At 45.8% G+C, this 23,979-nt stretch overlaps 1 protein-coding gene across 1 annotated transcript in view; it reads right to left on the bottom strand.

Moving 5' to 3' along the window:
- Positions 1–5,821: 5,821 nt before the first annotated feature.
- Positions 5,822–23,979, bottom strand: part of LOC135555570 (protein shisa-9-like) — a 75,234-nt gene continuing 57,076 nt past the window's right edge. The window contains 4 exon segments of the mRNA XM_064988110.1: positions 5,822–6,020; positions 6,023–6,442; positions 6,606–6,683; positions 14,912–15,028. Coding sequence (XP_064844182.1) covers positions 5,917–6,020; positions 6,023–6,442; positions 6,606–6,683; positions 14,912–15,028 — 719 coding nt within the window. The 3' untranslated portion in view covers positions 5,822–5,916.

Raw genomic sequence — 23,979 nt, 5'->3', positions numbered from 1 at the left:
TCGTCGTCATCAATGATGACCTCTTTTAAAATGTAAGTAAACAGCTAGGGAATGAAAGGACCCTGTTGATGTTATGAGGGTGTCTTTATGAGACTGATTGATCTGCATAGAACTAAAGTGTTAAGCTTGGGTGGGAGGGTTTTTTAATTCCCCTCATATTAATGTCCTCTGTCTTTGTGGAAGGAGCTCATTGGAACTCTCTAATCAACTGATCTGCTGCCCAAATGCAACATCCTGTAAACCTTTAGTGTAGTTATATTAACGCTCTATATCAGGAGTATGCTGCTATGTATTTCAGTCTTTTAACCTGAACATTTAACATTCCTAATTCAGGACATTGCCTCAGGTTGTCCACTACTGGAGTGGGAGGATGCGAGAGAGGGATGTGGTTTGTGGCGTTTGGCTCTTTGCTCTCTCTGATGGAGTCAGTCCAGACCCTGTAGACATTTAAATGAAGTCAAACATCAGTGACAGCTGGCCTGGGTCTCCGTGGGGATGCGGTGGCAGAACAAAACAAATGCAGGGCACTAGGAGAGAGGGATGCCCAGATGAATGCTGAATTCATGGAGTACTTGCCCAGACCAAAGGGTTCCATTTTTTTCTTCTTTTGACAGTGCCTGCCTTCCTTATACAATGTGAATGATAGCCACCAAATTAACATAAAATATGCTTTTCATTTGTCTTGCCTGTTCTTCTGGAATTGTATTTACTGTGTCAGTGTGTACTGTACTGAATGCATGTGTGTTCGTGTGTACACTTTTATTCACATGTAGGCCTACACATTTTTCTAGACATTAAATATACATTTTTAGCTCCATTTCTCGTGGCCTTTAACTATGAGTAAAGAACTGCATAATCAAAACCACATGTAAATAGAGAACATAAGAACACCTGCAACAACAAATATTATTTTTAGATGTCAGGGCAGTATAATTAGTACAGGCCCGTCAGCTAAATTAATATAATTTCTGGTCAAAACATGCAATGTTCCAGCACCTTAATTACCTTTTATCTCCATTCTATCTAGACAGCCTGGGCATATTAAGAGGTGTCCAAACCAATTTTAGGGTTCATTTAAAGGCCATAGACCTTGAACATAAATCAAATTAGATGACAATTTCATTTAAAACAATCCAATTGTACATTTATAATTGGGCTATTTTATTGACCAAGTCTACAGGTATTGCAACGGTATTTGATAGATGCTTGGTTAGGGAAGATTTTAATTGACGTCCTTATGGTTTCTTCCTTGTCTAAAGAGTTTACGCACCCACTGATACCTTTTTCATGATGCTGAGGAAGAGGTGGGTATGGCGGCCTAATGGTAATGAAGTCTTGCTGATACTGGGCCCCCTCTTAAGGTTAAGATTAAAAAAGAGTACCAGTATTTGCCCTGCTTTACGGAGCAGAGTATGGGAAAGGTGTGGTAAGAAGTGGGGACTTTTAGCTGATAGAAAAAGGAGTAGTCCTCCCCTCTTTAGCCTCGCATGTTGTCAGATAACTTCACATACTCCAGGGGTTTGGAACGCTTCTGCCAGCTAACAACCAAGAGAAACAGATTCAGCCAAATCGGAGATGTCTGAAAAAATTAATTTGGACACCGCAATCTGGGTGACCCAAACACTGGTAGCTCTCCACTCAACGCAAAACAAGAGAAAGATGTGTTTTTCTTGTTTAAGTCTATAAAAAGCCCTTATATAAACCAAGTATTTAACCATTTTTTAAAGCAGACAAGTGGTACAATATATATACACAAGTACATAGCAATCAAAGGTAGTCGACTACCAAAAGTATGGAACAACACATGATTTGCAGATATAAGCTGCACAGGAATCACAAATCTTCAATCGTCATTGTTAATGTGTTGCCAAAGCACTTGAATACAATGCATTTTTGACATGAATACACAAGTGTATGTACCATACATAGTATCCGAAAAAGCACAAGCTTCAAACACAGAACGTTTTCTGTTGGGAAGAAGCGCGTGGCCAGTTTTGAATCTGAAAGCACTTCATCTCTCATCAGTCAAAAGCTACTTTTTTGAAAGGACTTCCAATCTGAATACAGTACAAAACAAATCATACACAATATATTGCTAAGGATGAAACCCAAGTATGTCTACCAGGTTGCATTCAGATAACCTGTTGTAGAATAGTTGCGTTTAAGGAAGTTTTACAAAGAACAGTCATTCAGCTCTTTTAGGGTGCTGTATATACAGTGTAATCAGTAGAGATTGAGTATGCATACTAAGCTGATGGTCCACAGTCTGACATTCCCACTTTGTGCGATCAGTTACGTGTACTCAATTTCTCCTGATAAGAATTGTTTTGGTCCAGCACCTACAACCACAGAATGGGCGACTGTGAGATATACATGGCTCCTCTGTCCTGCTGTGGTATATAATTTACATCATCCAGTGTTGAGAAACTGAGGCAAAACTTTGAGCCAGTAAGCCTTCGTCAGCTTTAATTCACTTTTGACTGTCCAACATAGACTGAGGCAATCCAAAACCAGCGGGCTTACTGTGACGGTATTGGTGTAGGATTCACTGTATGGAGGCCCGAGGCAAAAAGACTCTGGCATACCTGTGGGCCAAAAAGGCCCTTCACCGGGTAAATGATACTCACGGAGGGTGTCACTATTTAGAACAGTCAGCAGTGTTTGTCTCCCGTGGGTCAGATATACCTGCGCGTCAACATTTGCTCAGGACTAGGATGGGAAGAAGAGGGACATTAAGGTGGAATCTCAGCCAATTACATTGCTTCATTCCACTATAGGAGGCAAGCCAAGGTGCTAACCTGGCGACATCCTGGTGCCTCGCTAGCTGTCAGCTTGGCCCCAGGCTGTGTTTGTCCTTGAAGCCTCAGAGGCTCTCCCTCCTCATGGAGACTCCCTGGAGCCTGAAGGATCCATGTGTCACAACGTCAGCATCGTTCAGCTAGCATTAGCAACACTATCCTAGTGCTTGCAGCCTGTAGAGCTCAGATGGGGTTTCAGAGGTGTCCAATCTTGCAGGCCAGCCCTGATAACTGCTTGTAGGTTTGTGTTTCCTTTAGTATGGCCTTGCTGGAATTGTGTCTGTAAAATAACATTTGAATCCGTCCAATAGTAAAAGGTCATGGAGAGCTAATCAAGCTTTTATTCTGAGTGGATAGGGTTCTCAGAGTTCTGATTCGCTAATGCAACTTCCTCTGCCGGAGAAGCGCAGGAGGAGAGAGAAGAGAGAATTAATAAAAGCTCAGTGGTCTGATTTTTGAGAAAATAGTCCTAAATATCTTTCAGAAGAGCCTGAGATTGCAACAACAACAAAAATTCTGGGTCTATGTAGCTCTGCTTCCACCTCAGCTCCCCACATTTAAAGGACTCTGGAAAGGTGCAGAGTCAGACTCCAGAGAGAGGGTTTGCAGATAGATGGGTACTTATTGCTTTGCAGACAGAACTTATTGCTTGTTACTTGCACACATCCATTGCTTGTTCACAACCACTAATGCATCCTGAACGATAGAGGAGAGAGTCCATAGAATACCTTATATGGCTGGGATGTTAAGCTAAAAATCATTGTGTGTAACCCCCCCCCCCATTTACGAATTGAAGTTGGAGAAAGCTAAATGGTGACCGTGCATGCTGCATACGGTAGCTATGAGTGCAGATGTGCATGATGCATATTTATACATGTACTGTGCATAACCCAACACTTCTCTATTTCTGATGTACTTTTATTCAACCATATCATAAAAACAACAACTCCAAGTGGGTCTTATGTAGATTACATAACAGCTTTAGAAATCCTGAAGTATGAACCTTGGACAGATAAATCAAATCTCCAATGAAATGTAACATAAACCCATAAATGTAATAGTCTGCACCTAGTTTAAATCAATTCAAATGTCTTATATTACATATCATGCTGCTACAGTGAAACCACTTTTTGTCTGTCCGTAACACAGAATGGCTCGACAATAGCAGCCGAATGAATCTCCAAATCATTTAACACTGTGAAAGCCCTGCTCCACTCCATGCATGCCTAGTGTGTGAGGGGCTGCCATGCTGGGGATTGGGTATCATTAGTTATGGCTGCACCCCCCGTGAGGAGGCATGGTGTCCCCTGGCTGGGAACAGCTTGGAAGACCATGCAGGGGTTGGATGCTGGAGGCTCCCACCGTAAGTCAACCCCACTGGGAAAGGGAGAGCAGAGGAAAGGGGGTCTGGTGGAGCTCAGGAACAGGCTGGAAGCTGGTTGGTGGGGAGGAGCAAGCAGCAAATGGTGAATGACTCTAGTAAACACAACTGACTGGCTGCCATCCGTTGATACGGTTCCACCTGTCTGGAATACGCTGGGCGTAGGTATGCACTGCGGCGTAACCTGTTTACTTAAGATAATACATTAAGCTTGAGGCTTGGGCTAAATTGCAGCAAATGTATGGTGAAGGACGGCGCTTGTGTGAACTTAGACATATCAGGTTTCCATGCAAATAATGTACCTTGCGGTCAAGTGTAAAATGATAACGTGCCAAGAGGAGTTGCTTGCTCTCCTGTAGCTGGAAATAATCCTTGTGGTTGGGAAAGACTTACTGTAATGTCTATGTTTAGCCACTAGCTTCAACCCAGCTGCATTTACAGTGACTCATTATACGTATAGATGAACCTTACACCTGCATTCAACAAAATAATCATATTAAAGCCTATTTTAATATTACAATAATATATGCATGCATCACATGAATTGCTGCCAGTCTGGAAGACATACTTTTATAAAATACTCTGCGTATGAGTTTTCTTTCTTCCTGACTTTTGTGCGTTCATGTTTGGATAAATTCTTCAACAGCAAGCCAAAGCTAAGATAAAATAAAAAAGCAATGACCTTTACTTCACACCTACAACTTTCCACCCTTGCATTGCCTTTGGCACCATATTACCCGGGACAGACACGGTGGCCTGTCCTGCCCTCTAGCAGGCGCCTATTGTCCCTTGCGATTTGCGTTGAAGCTTCACTAACATAGACCGTACCATTTAACACGACTGTGGTGACCTTGCTGATACCTGTGCTGTTTGCCCTTTCCGATGCATGCATCACCGGTTAAGACAACAACAAACAACACATCGCTGAGAGACGTGGACGCTGACGATCCCCAGGGAGTCTCCAGACACAACCACTGTGTGAGATTCCCCAGCTTTGACGACCAGGGGGCCTGAAGCTTCAGGGCTCTTCTCCAGTAGGTGACGAACAGGAGGTGCCTGCCGCACCAAACCTCTGTCCGGCTTAGTTCCTCATCCCTTACGCTTCAGGATGAATAAACAAGCACCTCCTTTCCCGCTGTTTCTCTCTCTTCTCTCTCCTCTCTCTCTCTCTCTCTCTCTCCCTCTCTCTCTCTCTCTCTCTCTCTCTCTCTCTCTCTCTATCTCGGTGGTACAGATTTGCCAGAATGGTATCTCACTCTGTTCTGGATGGAGAGTGATGGGAGCTGACAAGACAATGGCATTGTCACTGCTGTTGTTCAGGGTCCTGGGGGTGCTTTACCCATGTGTACCACTCTGACAGGTTGCAAAAAGTAGGAGAGTGTGTAAGTGTGTGTGTGTGTGTGGGGGGGGGGGGGTTGTAGAGTAGTGGTGCCAGGGGGGGCAAAGGGGAGATTGACCAAAACAAAACAGGGGGGACGCTGAGGACGCTGGGACAGAGAGGGAATTTAGGGGAACCAGGTCTAGAGAGAGCGAGTCACTTCATGTGATCGTTACCTTCCGTTTTGGGTGTTACATTATCAATAACGAAGAAAACCTGCAATTAAAATAGCAAAAGTAGATGTTCCTTGTTCCTGTTCGTCCCCCCAGCCATCAACACGACATTGATTCATACAAAAAGCTCTCGCTCCCAGTCCTATAGACTCTTTTCTTGCCCTCCTGCTCTCCAAACATTCATGCTCAGACTGTGACCTCTGTCTTGCTGTTGGTGGGCAGCCCCTTGTTTTTGGGGTGCATGTGGGGCGACTGTCCATAGCCCAGAGGCTGGGAGAAGAGTTCGGGAGCGTCTCAATGCTGAACTTCCGCTTGTTGGAGTAGGCCTGCCGGCGGATGTTGGGCTGTTGATGTAACTGCTGTTGATGTTGTTGATGTTGCGGATGCTGCTGATGCTGCGTATGCTGCGGATGCTGCTGCAGTGCCTGCCCGATGTGGGAGGCCGTTGGATGCTGGACATGGCCCTTACTGGGGTCCCAGACTTTGAAGGCCGAGCTGGAGGTAAGCGGATGGGTGTTAGTCTTGGAGATCTTGGGCTTGGGGAGTTGGGCGGCGGTGATGGTTATGGCCAGTGGGGCGTGGATGTCTGGAGGGGGCAGGAAGGGCTTGTCCTTGTGAAAGGCGATGGGCTGGAAGGTGGGGGGTGAGGAGTGATGGCGGGAGTAGTCCACCATGGGGTAGCCCTTGTAGTAGTCTCTTGCTGCCGTATCTGCTGCGAGAAAGGGGAGGAGACAAAGGTGGGGGAGAGAGAGAGAAGAATGTGGTTAGTGGTATAAAGGTCAAAATACCTTACAAATACCTTTAATCTTTTCCTTTGACATGGTATCCACTCAACCTGTGGGTCCACAATGAGTTATATGGGTCAGAATATCTACCTGGTACCCCCAGAGACCTCAACAATGTCCTCCTTTGTTCAGATACAGTAAGAGCTCTGTTATCCAGTGGCCAAACCCCTAAACCAAGTTAAAACAAACAAAACAACAATGAAAATCTTTAATGATCTGCTGCACAAGCATCTCCTCCCTACTTTATCATGTTGTAAAGACAAGTGTGATTCCAGGTAATTACATTGTACACATTGTAATAGCAGTGTAATAGACCCCATCAATAATGTGGCTGTAAAAAATGCTGGAATTGAAGAGCACAGGTTAATAAAATTCACTGAGTTACCCCACTCATATCACTTCAATAGCTTTGAACCTCACCCAACCTCTCTGTTTTAATTAAATGTACACATGTAGGCAGGTTATACAAGACACTGTGTCCCTTTCTGGAGTCCCTTGTATGCTATTCTGCTGCCAAGGGACGAATTAAGGTGAGACACCTCTCCCCCTGTGTTAATCCCTGTGCCGTTGGCTGTGTATTATATACCATGAAAGGAACCAGTAGCTTTACACCATCATCCCTAAACCGGCCAACCTGTCAGGTAAACCTACAATGACATGGAGGTAGAGCTGCACAGTGTACAGCATCTTACACCCACAGGGGCTTGCATCTGTGTCTGTGTGTGTGTGTGCTTGAGAGGGGGGTTAAAAAGCCTGAAGCCCCGTACCGTTAACGTTGAATGAAAACAAATAAGAAAAAAAAGCAACAGCAACTGGCGGATATGCTGGAGTTTTGAGGGGAGTAAAAATAGAGTGGGTTTAGAGTGTCGTGTCGTATTAGTGAGGGAGCCCTGAGTGCTGCTTCATGAGGTCACAGCCGCAAACCCCTCAGCCCTCAGACACTAACAACCTTGTTCGCCCCACTGTTGTGTCATTTAGGTTTTTCTTCCCCTATTCTGTTTGAAAAAATCATCCTGGTTGTTGTTGTTTCTTTCCCCCCTCAGCCTCTGAGTGTGTGTGTGTGTGTGTGTGTGTGTGTGTGTGTGTGTGTGTGTGTGTGTGTGTGTGTGTGTGTGTGTGTGTGTGTGTGTGTGTACGTGTGTGTGTGTACGTACGTGTGTGTGTGTATATGTGTGTGCGTACATGCGTGCCTGCACGCACCATCATAGATGCAGTACATGTACGAATGTAGATATTGGCAGAGGGTATGCCCAGGAAGTTATAGCGTATGTAAAAAATAAAACAGAATATGCATAGATTCTAGAAGTGTCTGGAGCTCAATTGGTGGGATGCAACAACATTCTTCCACGAGAAATTCCATCAGTTGGTGTTTTGTTGAAGGAAAATGCTGACTCAGGTGCTGCTCCATAATCTCCCCTAAGTGTTCAATTGGGTTGAAATCTGGTGACTGAGACACACACACATACTTGCGTCCGAAATAGTAGGCCGTTTGAGTATTTGAAAAAATCTGTTTTATAGTATCTCAAAGTGCATCAAAAGCAAAAAACAAACAGGCAATACATCATCATGAGTAGCCTATCTATAGCTGGCTAGATCGACCAGGCCAAGTCTTTGAGTGCATACCTCCTCCAAAGATGGAGAGTGAGGGCTACAGGCTATCCTTTCCGGTTCATATGTACAGCCGTAACTGATGGTGCATTGAAGACAACAGGGAAAACCGACTGAGAAAAATACTTTTGAATGGTCAGCCACCTCGGAACTACAGGTCAGAAACTCAGCCGTTATCCTACAGCTCGGACTTCTCCAATCTGAAGATCACAAAGTTAGGATTTTTCCCACTGTGAGCTAATTTTGTTTCCGAATTCCCAGTTGTCTTGAACGTACCAAAAGTAATATGTTTCAGCCATGGCATACTTCATTTTTTACAATACAGTATGGGCTAAATAGCATGTAGTGCAATTAGTACACAGTATGCAGTTTAACTAAATAGTAGGCAAGCCAGATTTCGGCCTATGTGCATATTGTTTTTTGTTGTTTGTTTTTTAACCTTTATTTAACTAGGCAAGTCAGCTAAGAACAAATTCTTATTTTCAATGACAGCCTAGGAACAGTGGGTTAACTGCCTGTTCAGGGGCAGAACGGCAGATTTGTACCTTGTCAGCTCGGGGGAGAGGAGAGAGAAAGGAGAGGAACTACAGATGTATAAAGCTGCTTTAAATGGACAAATCACTGAAATTATTTTACGCAAGGCCTTAAACGACTATTATGCTGATAATGACAGTGCTCTTAAAAGGCCTGCTTTCATGTTGTGGCATGTGCCACGTTTGGCAAGTCATGGGAGGATTAAATGGCTATGTTGCCAATGCAACTGTATACAGGCATGTGTTTATACATTCTAAATATTCTAAAGGACAAGCAGCTTGATTCCAGCAGACCATGTGACAGTGTAAACCCTGTCACATGGCTTCTCTAAAGAATAGCAGTCTAGCAGGTGCCAAGTCATTCATGCTGAAGACTTCCATTGATCCCCACAACACAGCCATTTTGAGGCCAAGTAGGGGTGTGCTGTAATTAGCCAAATGAAAAAAATGACAACAACCGACATTGCACCAGACGAGACCGACATTTTATCTCTTTATCTTTACTAGTGATGCTCGAAACCCATGCTATCCAACTACTACCATGCTTGCTAAGAAAAATTTGAACGAAAGTGACCTCGGGGTTGCAGCAGCATGCGTTTTGTCACGGGGAAACACTGACGTTCTCGGCCGACGGCACAGGAAGTGCACGGTGAGAGAGCATATGCGCTGAAGGCGGGGGACCGGCAACGAGGCCTCGCTGCCCCCTCCGTCCATTTCTCGCCTTCTCCATCACTTTTTCGCACGACCCCTTTGTGCCCTAGCAGAAATTCTCAGGTCGTTAGTGTTTAATTAAGATACAGGGCTACAACTACATCCTGGTCCAAGGACCTGCTGGTACACCTGGCAGAAGTTGGCTGACGCCTGAGCCAAAGCCGCTGAACTACACTCTGTCCTCTCAATGACTTTGCCACCACAGTGAGTGGTGACGTGCCGTGTTGTTTATTGGCTTGCTGGGGGTTACAATCATGTGTGAAGAGATGAGAGGGCTAAGCCTGTATCCCAAATGAGTTGCTGTGTGTGAGTGTGCCCTTATGAGTGTGTCTGTGTGTGCCCTTATGAGTGTGTCTATGTGTGCCCTTATGAGTGTCTGCGTGTGCCCTTATGAGTGTCTGTGTGTGCCCTTATGAGTATGTCTGTGTGCCCTTATGAGTGTGTCTGTGTGTGCGCTTATGAGTGTGTCTGTGTGCCCTTATGAGTGTGTATGTATGTGCCCATATGAGTGTGTCTGTGTGTGCCCTTATGAGTGTGTCTGTGTGCCCTTATGAGTGTCTGTGTGTGCCCTTATGAGTGTGTATGTATGTGCCCATATGAGTGTGTCTGTGTGTGCCCTTATGAGTGTGTCTGTGTGTGCCCATATGAGTGTGTCTGTGTGTGCCCATATGAGTGTGTCTGTGTGTGCCCTTATGAGTGTGTCTGTGTGCCCTTATGAGTGCCTGTGTGTGCCCTTATGAGTGTGTATGTATGTGCCCATATGAGTGTGTCTGTGTGTGCGCTTATGAGTGTGTCTGTGTGTGCCCTTATGAGTGTGTCTGTGTGCCCTTATGAGTGTGTCTGTGTGTCCGCTTGTGAGTGAGTGTGTCTGTGTGAGCGCTTGTGTGTCTTTGTGTGCCCTTGTGAGTGTGTCTGTGTGAGCGCTTGTGTGTCTGTGTGAGCGCTTGTGTGTCTGTGTGTGCGCTTGTGAGTGTGTCTGTGTGAGCACTTGTGTGTCTGTGTGTGCACTTGTGAGTGTGTCTGTGTGTGTGCTTGTGAGTGTGTCTGTGTGAGCACCTTTGTGTCTGTGTGTGTGCTTGAGAGTGTGTCTGTGTGAGCGCCTTTGTGTCTGTGTGTGTGCTTGAGAGTGTGTCTGTGTGAGCGCCTTTGTGTCTGTGTGTGCGCTTGTGAGTGTGTCTGTGTGAGCACTTGTGTGTCTGTGTGTGCGCTTGTGAGTGTGTCTGTGTGTGTGCTTGTGAGTGTGTCTGTGTGAGCACCTTTGTGTCTGTGTGTGTGCTTGAGAGTGTGTCTGTGTGAGCGCCTTTGTGTCTGTGTGTGCGCTTGTGAGTGTGTCTGTGTGTGCACTTGTGAGTGTGTCTGTGTGAGCGTTTGTGAGTGTGTCTGTGTGAGCGTTTGTGAGTGTGTCTGTGTGAGCGTTTGTGAGTGTGTCTGTGTGAGCACTTGTGTGTCTGTGTGTGCGCTTGTGAGTGTGTCTGTGTGTGTGCTTGTGAGTATGTCTGTGTGAGCACCTTTGTGTCTGTGTGTGTGCTTGAGAGTGTGTCTGTGTGAGCGCCTTTGTGTCTGTGTGTGCGCTTGTGAGTGTGTCTGTGTGTGCACTTGTGAGTGTGTCTGTGTGAGCGTTTGTGAGTGTGTGTGAGCGTTTGTGAGTGTGTCTGTGTGAGCGTCTTGTGAGACTTGTGTGTCTGTGTGTGCTTGTGAGTGTGTCTTGTGAGCACCTTTGTGTCTGTGTGAGTGTGCACTTGTGTGTCTGTGTGTGTCTGTGTGTGCACTTGTGAGTGTGTCGTTTGTGAGTGTGTGTGTGCTTGTGAGTGTGTCTGTGTGAGCACCTTTGTGTCTGTGTGTGTGCTTGAGAGTGTGTCTGTGTGAGCGCCTTTGTGTCTGTGTGCGCTTGTGAGTGTGTCTGTGTGAGCGTTTGTGAGTGTGTCTGTGTGAGCACTTGTGTGTCTGCGTTTGTGAGTGTGTCTGTGTGAGCGTTTGTGAGTGTGTCGTTTGCGCTTGTGAGTGTGTCTGTGTGAGCGTTTGTGAGTGTGTCTGTGTGAGCACTTGTGTGTCTGTGTGTGCGCTTGTGAGTGTGTCTGTGTGAGCGTTTGTGAGTGTGTCTGTGTGAGCGTTTGTGAGTGTGTCTGTGTGAACACCTTTGTGTCTGTGTGTGCGCTTGTGAGTGTGTCTGTGTGTGCACTTGTGAGTGTGTCTGTGTGAGCGTTTGTGAGTGTGTCTGTGTGCGTTTGTGAGTGTGTCGTTTGTGAGTGTGTCTGTGTGTGCACTTGTGAGTGTGTCTGTGTGAGCGTTTGTGAGTGTGTCTGTGTGAGCGTTTGTGAGTGTGTCTGTGTGAGCGTTTGTGAGTGTGTCTGTGTGGGCGCTTGTGAGTGTGTCTGTGTGAGCGCTTGTGAGTGTGTCTGTGTGAGCATTTGTGAGTGTGTCTGTGTGAGCGTTTGTATGTGTCTGTACCTCAATGTCTTTCCATGTTTCATTAACATTGTTTAGATTCTCGTGCATCAACCTGCTTTTCTGCTTTTGTGGCCATCTGCAAGCATTTGTGTGTGTGTGTGTGTGTGTGTGTGTGTGTGTGTGTGTGTGTGTGTGTGTGTGTGTGTGTGTGTGTGTGTGTGTGTGTGTGTGTGCGCGTGTGTGTGTGTGCGTAGGCATGTGTGTGTCCACAGGACCATACGGCTGTCTGCTCCATTCATGAGGAAATAACAAGTAAAATACCCTAGAGGTGTAGATAGACTCCCGTCTCTTAAAATCAATGGATTCAAATGAGATGCAGAGATGTAAATACAAAGCAACTGCCCGTGGTAATGCACCAGCCGTGAGGTGGGCCCTTCTCAAGGGCCCGATGAGCCGGCATGCCAACCTGCTGTGCCACAGGACCCGTGCCCCGGCTGGCACCACGGATGGCAGCCACGCCATTGTCTGTACAACCTACAGCTATGTGTGAGTGTGTGTACGGTGTGTGTGTGGTGGGTATAGTGTCTGTGTGGTGTGTAGAGTAGCTCTAAAAAATGACTGCTGTTTAAAAGTGACTACATTAAAGAGCGGACCAAGTCATCCACATACGTATTCGGTTTAGGGTCCTCCTGGTGACAAGGGTTGGGGATTATAAAATGTGCTTTCATCAAACAGAAAGGAATATGACCACGTATGGAGAAAAAGAGTGTTGCATCACATTCGGATGAAAATGTTAATTTAAGTATTTTACTGCAAATGTCAATGACAACGTCATATGAATCTATTGTCTTTTCTATTGACGGTCCTTTGGTGCAATCACACTTATTCACTCAGTGAGCAGCAAAATCAAGTGGACTCCTCCATCCCTGCCATTAGTGGTTTTAGAATAGGAAGGGCTAGTGAGCAGTTCTAATGCCATGCAATGATCTCATGGCGCAAGCATGTCTGTGTCGTGCTGTCTTTCCAAATAAGCATCAGTGTGTCCTTGTATTTCCAGAGTGATCCGTAACAATCATGTACGGTTATGTGTGTGTATATTCGTGTGTGCGTGTGTGTGTGTGTGTGTGTTTGTGTGTGTGTGTGAGTGTGAGTGTGTGGCATCAGTATGCATGTGTGTGTGTGTTGGGGCCAGAATGCATGTGTGTGTGTGTGTGCGTGTGTGTGTTGGGGTCAGTGTACTGTAAGTGTGTGTGAGTGTGTGCTTTTGTGTGTGAGGCCATGGGGCCAGCCAAAGGGGACGGCTCTGACCCATCCAGACCCATCCAGTGCTTGAGCTACAGGCAGGGTTACTGCACCGTGTGTCTGTGTTCCACATGTGTCTGTGTCCATATGTGTCTGTGTTCCATATGTGTCTTGGAGGATATGTAGTAGCATCAGTATGTGGGTTAATGAGTTAGTCATGATAGAGTAGGGCAGTGAATGATGTGTGGGAGTAACATCATTGTTGTTCATATACAATATACACCCTCTACTTCAGGGCTGCCCAACCCTCTTCCTGGAGATCTACTGTCCTGTAGGTTGGACTGAAGACCCACAGGACGGTAAATCTCCAGGAAGAGGGTTGGGCTGAAGACCCACAGGATGGTAGATCTCCAGGAAGAGGGTTGGACTGAAGACCCACAGGACGGTAGATCTCCAGGAAGAGGGTTGGGCTGAAGACCCACAGGACGGTAGATCTCCAGGAAGAGGGTTGGACTGAAGACCCACAGGACGGTAGATCTCCAGGAAGAGGGTTGGACTCCAGGAAGAGGGTTGGACTGAAGACCCACAGGACGGTAGATCTCCAGGAAGAGGGTTGGGCTGAAGACCCACAGGACGGTAGATCTCCAGGAAGAGGGTTGGACTGAAGACCCACAGGACGGTAGATCTCCAGGAAGAGGGGTTGGCTGCCCTGCTCTACTTGATTACTCACACATGCTTTTGTAATGTTTCACACAGTCACACATGTTTTTTAGAGCAAAGTATAGGCATTAAGCAATAAGGCCCAAGGGGGTGTGGTATATGGCCAACATACCACAACTAAGGGCTGTATCCAGGCACTCTGACGTGCTTCGTGCCTAAGAACAGCCCTTAGCCATGGTATATTGGCCATATACCACAAAACCCTGAAGTGCGTTACTGTTATTATAAACTGCTTACCAACGTAAATTAGAAGAGTAAAAATAAATGTTTTGTCATACCTGTGGCCAATCAGCAAGTGTTTTGTTTATGTGTGTGTGTGTGTGTGTGTGTGTGTGTGTGTGTGTGTGTGTGTGTGTGTGTGTGTGTGTGTGTGTGTGTGTGTGTGTGTGTGTGTGTGTGTGTGTATTTGTGCATACGCATGTGTGTGTCCGCAGGACCATACGGCTGTCTGTTCCATTTATGAGATAATAATAGGTGAAATACCCTAGAGGCTTATAGGGCACCAACATTAACATACAGGAAGGGGCTATGGAACCCTGACCTGTTTACCGGACATGCTACCTGTCCCAGACCTGCTGTTTTCAACTCTCTAGAGACAGCAGGAGCGGTAGAGATACTCTGAATGATCAGCTATGAAAAGTCAACTGACATTTACTCCTAAGGTGCTGACTTGCTGCACCCTCGACAACTACTGTGATTATTATTATTTGACCATGCTGGTCATCTATGAACATTTGAACATCTTGGCCATGTTCTGTTATAATCTCCACCCGGCACAGCCAGAAGAGGACTGGCCACCCCTCATAGCCTGGTTCCTCTCTAGGTTTCTTCCTAGGTTCTGGCCTTTCTAGGGAGTTTTTCCTAGCCACCGTGCTTCTACACCTGCATTGCTTGCTGTTTGGGGTTTTAGGCTGGGTTTCTGTACAGCACTGTGACTTCAGCTGATGTAAGAAGGGCTTTATAAATACATTTGATTGATTGAGTATCACAGGCATGGTGTCTCACGTAATAATGACAGCAGTTCTTCAAATGCACATATGTAGAAATATCCAAATATAAAATGCATAAAATATGTCTATATTATTTATGTTTGCATGAGTGGATAGGTTTTAGTTTATTTCTGTCTATGTGAACTGGTCTGTTGATAGATAGTGTATGTGAAAGGATGTCTGTAGTGAGCGGTGCGTTACTTACCCACAGCCTTGAGGGAGGCGCACTTGTTAAAGCCCAGACCAAGGTTGTTGTGAGGGTGGGAGAGTGCCATCGCTGGACCCAGGGGTGAGAGGGCAGCGTTATTCAGGTGGTTGTGATCTGAGAGAGAGAGCGAGAGAGCAAGAGAGAGAGAGAGAGAGAGAGAGAGAGAGAGAGAGAGAGATTTAGTCCCAACACTTGGTATTGAAGATACACAGTTGATAGAAATTGACAGAGACCACCATGTGTACCACCTTGTGTACCACAGTGTGTACCACCGTGTGTACCCTCATGTGTACCAGCATGTGTACCACCACGTGCACCATCACATGTACCCTCATGTGTACCCTCATGTGTACCATCATGTGTACCACCATGTGTACCCTCATGTGTACCCTCATGTGTACCATCATGTGTACCATCATGTGTACCCTCATGTGTACCCTCATGTGTACCATCATGTGTACCACCACATGTACCACCATGTGTACCCTCATGTGTACCACCACATGTACCATCATGGGTACCATCATGTGTACCCTCATGTGTACCCTCATGTGTACCACCATGTGTACCCTCATGTGTACCACCACATGTACCATCATGGGTACCGTCATGTGTACCACCATGTGTACCATCCTGTGTACCACCATGTGTACCACCATGTGTACCACCATGTGTACCACCATGTGTACAACCATGTGTACATTACATTACATTTACATTTAAGTCATTTAGCAGACGCTCTTATCCAGAGCGACTTACAAATTGGTGAATTCACCTTCTGACGTACCATCCTGTGTACCACCACATGTACCACCATGTGTACCATCCTGTGTACCACCATGTGTACCACCATGTGTACCATCCTGTGTACCACCACATGTACCACCATGTGTACCACCATGTGTACCCTCATGTGTACCACCACATGTACCATCATGGGTACCATCATGTGTACCGCCATGTGTACCGTCACGTGTACCGCAAAGTGTACCGTCACGTGTACCGCAAAGTGTACCGCCACGTGTACCGCAAAGTGTACCGCCATGTGTACCGCAAAGTGTACCGCCATGTGTACCGCAAAGTGTACCGCCATGTGTACCGCAAAGTGTACCGCCATGTGTACCATCATGTGCACCCTCACGTGTACCACCACGTGTACCACTATGTGTACCATCATGTGTACCAGTATGTGTACCATCATGTGTACCACCATGTGTACAACCATGTGTACCACCATGTGTACCACCATGTGTACAACCATGTGTACCACCATGTGTACCACCATGTGTACAACCATGTGTACCACCATGTGTACAACCATGCGTACCACCATGCGTACCACCATGCGTACCACCATGCGTACAACCATGTGTACCACCATGTGTACCACCATGTGTACAACCATGTGTACCACCATGTGTACCACCATGTGTACCACCATGTGTACAACTATGTGTACAACCATGTGTACCACCATGTGTACCACCATGTGTACCCTCATGTGTACCACCACATGTACCATCATGGGTACCATCATGTGTACCGCCATGTGTACCGTCACGTGTACCGTCACGTGTACCGCAAAGTGTACCGCCACGTGTACCGCAAAGTGTACCGCCATGTGTACCGCAAAGTGTACCGCCATGTGTACCGCAAAGTGTACCGCCATGTGTACCGCAAAGTGTACCGCCATGTGTACCATCATGTGCACCCTCACGTGTACCACCACGTGTACCACTGTGTACCACCATGTGTACCACCATGTGTGTGTACCATCATGTGTACCAGTATGTGTACCATCATGTGTACCACCATGTGTACAACCATGTGTACCACCATGTGTACCACCATGTGTACAACCATGTGTACCACCATGTGTACCACCATGTGTACAACCATGTGTACCACCATGTGTACAACCATGTGTACCACCATGTGTACCACCATGTGTACCACCATGCGTACCACCATGTGTACAACCATGTGTTGATCACCATGTGTACCACCATGTGTACCACCATGTGTACCACCATGTGTACCAGTATGTGTACCACCATGTGTACCACCATGTGTACCACCATGTGTACCAGTATGTGTACCACCATGTGTACCACCATGTGTACCAGTATGTGTACCACCATGTGTACCACCATGTGTACCACCATGTGTACAACCATGTGTACCACCATGTGTACCACCATGTGTACCAGTATGTGTACCACCATGTGTACCACCATGTGTACCACCATGTGTACCAGTATGTGTACCAGTATGTGTACCACCATGTGTACCACCATGTGTACAACCATGTGTACAACCATGTGTACCACCATGTGTTGATCACCATGTGTACAACCATGTGTACCACCATGTGTACCACCATGTGTACAACCATGTGTTGATCACCATGTGTACAACCATGTGTACCACCATGTGTACCACCATGTGTACAACCATGTGTTGATCACCATGTGTACCACCATGTGTACCACCATGTGTACCACCATGTGTACCAGTATGTGTACCACCATGTGTACCACCATGTGTACCAGTATGTGTACCACCATGTGTACCACCATGTGTACCAGTATGTGTACCACCATGTGTACCACCATGTGTACCACCATGTGTACCAGTATGTGTACCACCATGTGTACCACCATGTGTACCAGTATGTGTACCACCATGTGTACCACCATGTGTACCACCATGTGTACAACCATGTGTACCACCATGTGTACCACCATGTGTCCACCATGTGTACCACCATGTGTACAACCATGTGTACAACCATGTGTACAACCATGTGTACCACCATGTGTACAACCATGTGTACCACCATGTGTACCACCATGTGTACAACCATGTGTACAACCATGTGTACCACCATGCGTACCACCATGCGTACCACCATGCGTACAACCATGTGTACCACCATGTGTACCACCATGTGTACAACCATGTGTACCACCATGTGTACCACCATGTGTACCACCATGTGTACAACTATGTGTACAACCATGTGTACCACCATGTGTACCACCATGTGTACAACCATGTGTACAACCATGTGTACCAGTATGTGTACCATCATGTGTACCACCATGTGTACAACCATGTGTACCACCATGTGTACAACCATGTGTACCACCATGTGTACCACCATGTGTACCACCATGTGTACAACCATGTGTACCACCATGTGTACCACCATGTGTCCACCATGTGTACCACCATGTGTACAACCATGTGTACAACCATGTGTACCACCATGTGTCCACCATGTGTACAACCATGTGTACAACCATGTGTACAACCATGTGTACCACCATGTGTTGATCACCATGTGTACAACCATGTGTACCACCATGTGTACAACCATGTGTACCACCATGTGTTGATCACCATGTGTACAACCATGTGTACCACCATGTGTACCACCATGTGTACAACCATGTGTTGATCACCATGTGTACAACCATGTGTACCACCATGTGTACAACCATGTGTTGATCACCATGTGTACCACCATGTGTACCAGTATGTGTACCACCATGTGTACCACCATGTGTACCAGTATGTGTACCACCATGTGTACCACCATGTGTACCAGTATGTGTACCACCATGTGTACCACCATGTGCACCACCATGTGTACAACCATGTGTACCACCATGTGTACCACCATGTGTACCACCATGTGTACCAGTATGTGTACCACCATGTGTACCACCATGTGTACCACCATGTGTACAACCATGTGTACCACCATGTGTACCACCATGTGTACAACCATGTGTACCACCATGTGTACCACCATGTGTACCACCATGTGTACAACCATGTGTACCACCATGTGTACCACCATGTGTACCACCATGTGTACAACCATGTGTACCACCATGTGTTGATCACCATGTGTACAACCATGTGTACCACCATGTGTACCACCATGTGTACAACCATGTGTTGATCACCATGTGTACAACCATGTGTACCACCATGTGTACCACCATGTGTACAACCATGTGTTGATCACCATGTGTACCACCATGTGTACCACCATGTGTACCACCATGTGTACCAGTATGTGTACCACCATGTGTACCACCATGTGTACCACCATGTGTACCACCATGTGTACCACCATGTGTACCACCATGTGTACAACCATGTGTACCACCATGTGTACCACCATGTGTACCAGTATGTGTACCACCATGTGTACCACCATGTGTACCACCATGTGTACAACCATGTGTACCACCATGTGTACCACCATGTGTACAACCATGTGTACCACCATGTGTACCACCATGTGTCCACCATGTGTACCACCATGTGTACAACCATGTGTACAACCATGTGTACCACCATGTGTACCACCATGTGTACCACCATGTGTTGATCACCATGTGTACAACCATGTGTACCACCATGTGTACCACCATGTGTACAACCATGTGTTGATCACCATGTGTACAACCATGTGTACCACCATGTGTACCACCATGTGTACAACCATGTGTTGATCACCATGTGTACCACCATGTGTACCACCATGTGTACCACCATGTGTACCAGTATGTGTACCACCATGTGTACCACCATGTGTACCACCATGTGTACCAGTATGTGTACCACCATGTGTACCACCATGTGTACCACCATGTGTACCACCATGTGTACCACCATGTGTACCACCATGTGTACAACCATGTGTACCACCATGTGTACCACCATGTGTACCAGTATGTGTACCACCATGTGTACCACCATGTGTACCACCATGTGTACAACCATGTGTACCACCATGTGTACCACCATGTGTACCACCATGTGTACCACCATGTGTACCAGTATGTGTACCACCATGTGTACCACCTTGTGTACCACCATGTGTACCAGTATGTGTACCACCATGTGTACCACCATGTGTACCAGTATGTGTACCACCATGTGTACCACCATGGGTTGATCACCATGTGTACCACCATGTGTACCACCATGTGTACCAGTATGTGTACCACCATGTGTACCACCATGTGTACCAGTATGTGTACCACCATGTGTACCACCATGTGTATCACCATGTGTACAACCATGTGTACCACCATGTGTACCACCATGTGTACCACCATGTGTACCACCATGGGTTGATCACCATGTGTACCACCATGTGTACAACCATGTGTACCACCATGTGTACCACCATGTGTACCACCATGTGTTGATCACCATGTGTACCACCATGTGTACCACCATGTGTACAACCATGTGTTGATCACCATGTGTACCACCATGTGTACAACTATGTGTACCACCATGTGTACAACCATGTGTACCACCATGTGTACAACCATGTGTACCACCATGTGTACCACCAATGTGTACAACCATGTGTACCACCATGTGTACCACCATGTGTACCAGTATGTGTACCATCATGTGTATGAGTAATGCTTAATGACCTGTAAATTTATGCATCTAGTCTGTGCATAGTGGGGGCTGGTGAAGATAAAGATGCAAGCTGAAAAAAAACATGTGACCACACTGTCCTTTGTAATATTGAGGCAGTCAAATATCCTCCCCTATACTAGAAAAAAAGGTGTTATCTAGAACTTAAATGGTTCTTCGACTGTCCCTACAGGAGAACCCTTTGAATAACCACTTTTGGTTCCAGGTAGAACTCTTTTGGGTTCCATGTACAACCCGTTCCACAGAGGGTTCTACGTGGAACACAAAAGGTTTCTACCTGGAACCAAAAATGGTTATCCTATGGGGACAGCTGAAGAACCCTTTTGGAACCCTTTTTTCTAAGTGTACAGGAGGCATAGTGGCTAAAATCCCGTCTTCCGGACATCAAATAGTCTATTTCCCACAGGTGTTTTGACAGGAACTACAATCACAACACAACACAACCACACAACAAGCCCACTGTACAGTACTAGCTTTAACTATATCATGTCAAAATTGTTGTGACCCGACATTAACCCTCATTCAACCAGACCCCCACAGTGGTGCCCCCTGGGTCACAGTGAATGGGGGGTTAAGGACGCTAATGTGGCCCAGTGGTTGCAGTCACGGATGTGGCGCTCATTGGCGTGCATGAGCACCGCCTCTCTATCTGCCCCGTGGCGGTGTGAGGCCGGATGGTTTGTTGTGGTGCACACATGCAGAGCATCGACATGCAGATGGAAACTCTGCCCAGAGCCATACTTTTAGAGAGTTATGCTTTTAGAATGTTGAATATTGTTATAATTCTAGACATTCAGTTACAAAGCATTGTTTAAATATTCCCTAAGGTATATTTAGATTGTACATATTTTTTTGTTTTTAATATCTTGTTGATAGATGAACTGTAATATCTGGTGGTGACCCACGGAGTTGCAGGACTGATTATGTCACGTCTAGCTAATATGATTTGAATGATGCAGCAACACCAGATCAACACCGTCTTACTGGAGCTTTTACAGTCGCTGAAGCATCACCCAGGTGGATGCTACATTTCAGTACTGGACAATCTAGTCTATCCACGGAGGAGGAGCTGTGACTATCGAAGACGACTAGGTTCCCGATGAAGAGCTCTGTGGCCTGTCTGTCGGATGTCTCTACCTCCCTGCCTGGCTGTACCATCTATGTTCCCTCCTCTTAAGATACTTCCTTTTCCGAACTGCCATTCATCTTAAGCTATGGAAGACAATTTTATTTATGTATTTATTTAATGTAATGTCTTATGTTGTTCTTCTCTATTATTTACGGTGGGAAATACACATGCGGAGATCATCCGTTCACCCACACCACGTCTCACAAAGACACAGCGGTTGAAACCAAAATCTCTAATTTGGACTCTCGACCAAGAACACATTTCCACCGTCTCTTCTTATTATTGGTGTCCTTTAGTAGTGGTTTCTTTACAGCAATTCAACCACGAAGGCCTGATTCACACAGTCTCCTCTGAACAGTTGATGTTGAGATGTGTCTGTTACTATTTATTTGGGCTGCAATTTCTAAGGCTGGTAACTGTAATGAACTTATCCTCTGCAGCAGAGAATGTGGGTCTTCCATTCCTGTGGCGGTCTCATGAGAGCCAGTTTTATCATAGCGCTTGATGGTTTTTGCTACTGCACTAGAAGAAACTTTCAAAGTTCTTGAAATGTTCCATATTGACTGACCTTCATGTCTTAAAGTAATGATGGACTGTCGTTTCTCTTTGTGCTTATTTGAGATTCTTGACCTAATATGGACTTGGTCTTTTACCAAATAGGGCTGTCTTCTGTATACCAACCCTATCTTGTCACAACACAACTGATTGGCTCAAATGCATTAAGAAGGAAAGAAATTCCACAAATTAACTTTTAAGAAGGCACACATGTTAATTGAAATGCATTCCAGGTGACTACCTCATGAAGCTAGTTGAGAGAATGCCAAGAGTGTGCAAAGCTGTCATCAAGGCAAAGGGTGGCTATTTGAAGAATCTCAAATATAACATATTTTGAATTGTTTAACACTTTTTTGGTTACTACATGATTCCATATGTGTTACTTCATAGTTTTGATGTCTTCACTATTATTCTACAATGTAGAAAATAATCCAATTAAAGAAAAACCCATGAATGAGTAGGTGTTCTAAAACATTTGACCGATAGTGTACACTGAACAAATGTGACAGTCAGAGGCTTGTTCACTCTGGCCCTCTCCTATTTTCACAGCACTGAAATGGAACCCCGCAGTCATCAAGTTCTAACAGGTTCACCAATCCAGTGAGGTGATGCTGGTGTTCAGGCCAATGACGAGAGAGGAAGCTCGCTAGTGTGACAACAACAGCAACCTGACCTGAGATGACTGACAGTTGGCCAAATGTAAGCACCAGAGGGTGACAAAGGGTTAAATGTTTGTGCCGCTTTAGATGCATCTTTGCAACTCAGAATATAATTGATTCACACATTATTGTCAGACTCTCTGAAAGGTTACTAGTCATTGGATGCTCATTTAAGTTATATAAAGCTTATATAGCTACTGTACATTGCTGTTGTGTGTGACCCTGGTGGGGACATTTAAAAAAGTCATGTAGTCATGTTTCACATTTCAATTAATAGATAGAATACCTTTTTGTAAAATAACCATGTGTGCTTCAAGGGTCATTATGTAACATAATGTACTAAATGTTTGGAAGGCATTGTTATGCCTAGATCACTTAGTGGCACGAAAAGTTACCAAACACAGAGCAATACCGTGGCCCTGGATGGGGTCTGAGTCGTTCGAGCCACGTTATGTATCGCATTGATGGAAACCATGCAGGAGATAAAAGGAGCGGTAGAGAAGAGCGGAGAGGGAAGGATGACACTGAAGTTGACTGATTGAATTAGAAATGTATCTTCACGTCCCCGTGTAATTGATATGTGATTATGACACGCTGAGTGAGCCGTGCGGAAAATGAACTGTCTTTCGTGCCACAGTGCACCACTGCTCTACACTCCACTCCACCCCAAGGAGAAAAGTGAAACTGGCTCCGGCCACCAAGGCTTACTCGCTCCCTGGCTGATGAGCTGTGAAGCGTTTGATTCTGGCGAGCAGGACATTTCCCACCAGTTCTCCCTCTCAAGAGGGGCCCGTCTCTCTGCAATCCCAGCGGTCATCTGAGCTGGCACCCCTAATGAGCTCTGTCTCTCACAAAGATTCCCTCGGAATCCCTTTCCCCTCCGCCTCAGAACTCCGGAATGCAATTTGACTGTCTGGCTGGCCAGAGCTATGCCCCACTCGGAGTCTTCCCAGCTTGGTGCTAAATCCAACTCTTTTTCAGTATTATTTTGTTTGTATCTTTTTTCCCCCTTTTTTTTAGAGATTAAAAGTACATTTACATTGTAATACTACTGACAGCTAACTTTCTAACTCTGCCCATAACTTTAGGACTTTAGAGCATTCACAGAAGGCATGAATTATTGAGTCACTATTAGTTTTACACTTAAGACATGACTCTGCCGTTATGCTGATATATCAAACTCTAACTGACTAATCAGCAGTGGAAAGAGGAGAGGCCAAGAGAGAGAGTGGAAGAACTAGAGA

The sequence above is a fragment of the Oncorhynchus masou genome, chromosome 15, assembly GCF_036934945.1.
Source record: "Oncorhynchus masou masou isolate Uvic2021 chromosome 15, UVic_Omas_1.1, whole genome shotgun sequence".
Classification (NCBI taxonomy): Eukaryota; Metazoa; Chordata; class Actinopteri; order Salmoniformes; family Salmonidae; genus Oncorhynchus; species Oncorhynchus masou.
This window is presented reverse-complemented; position numbering and strand designations above follow the sequence as displayed.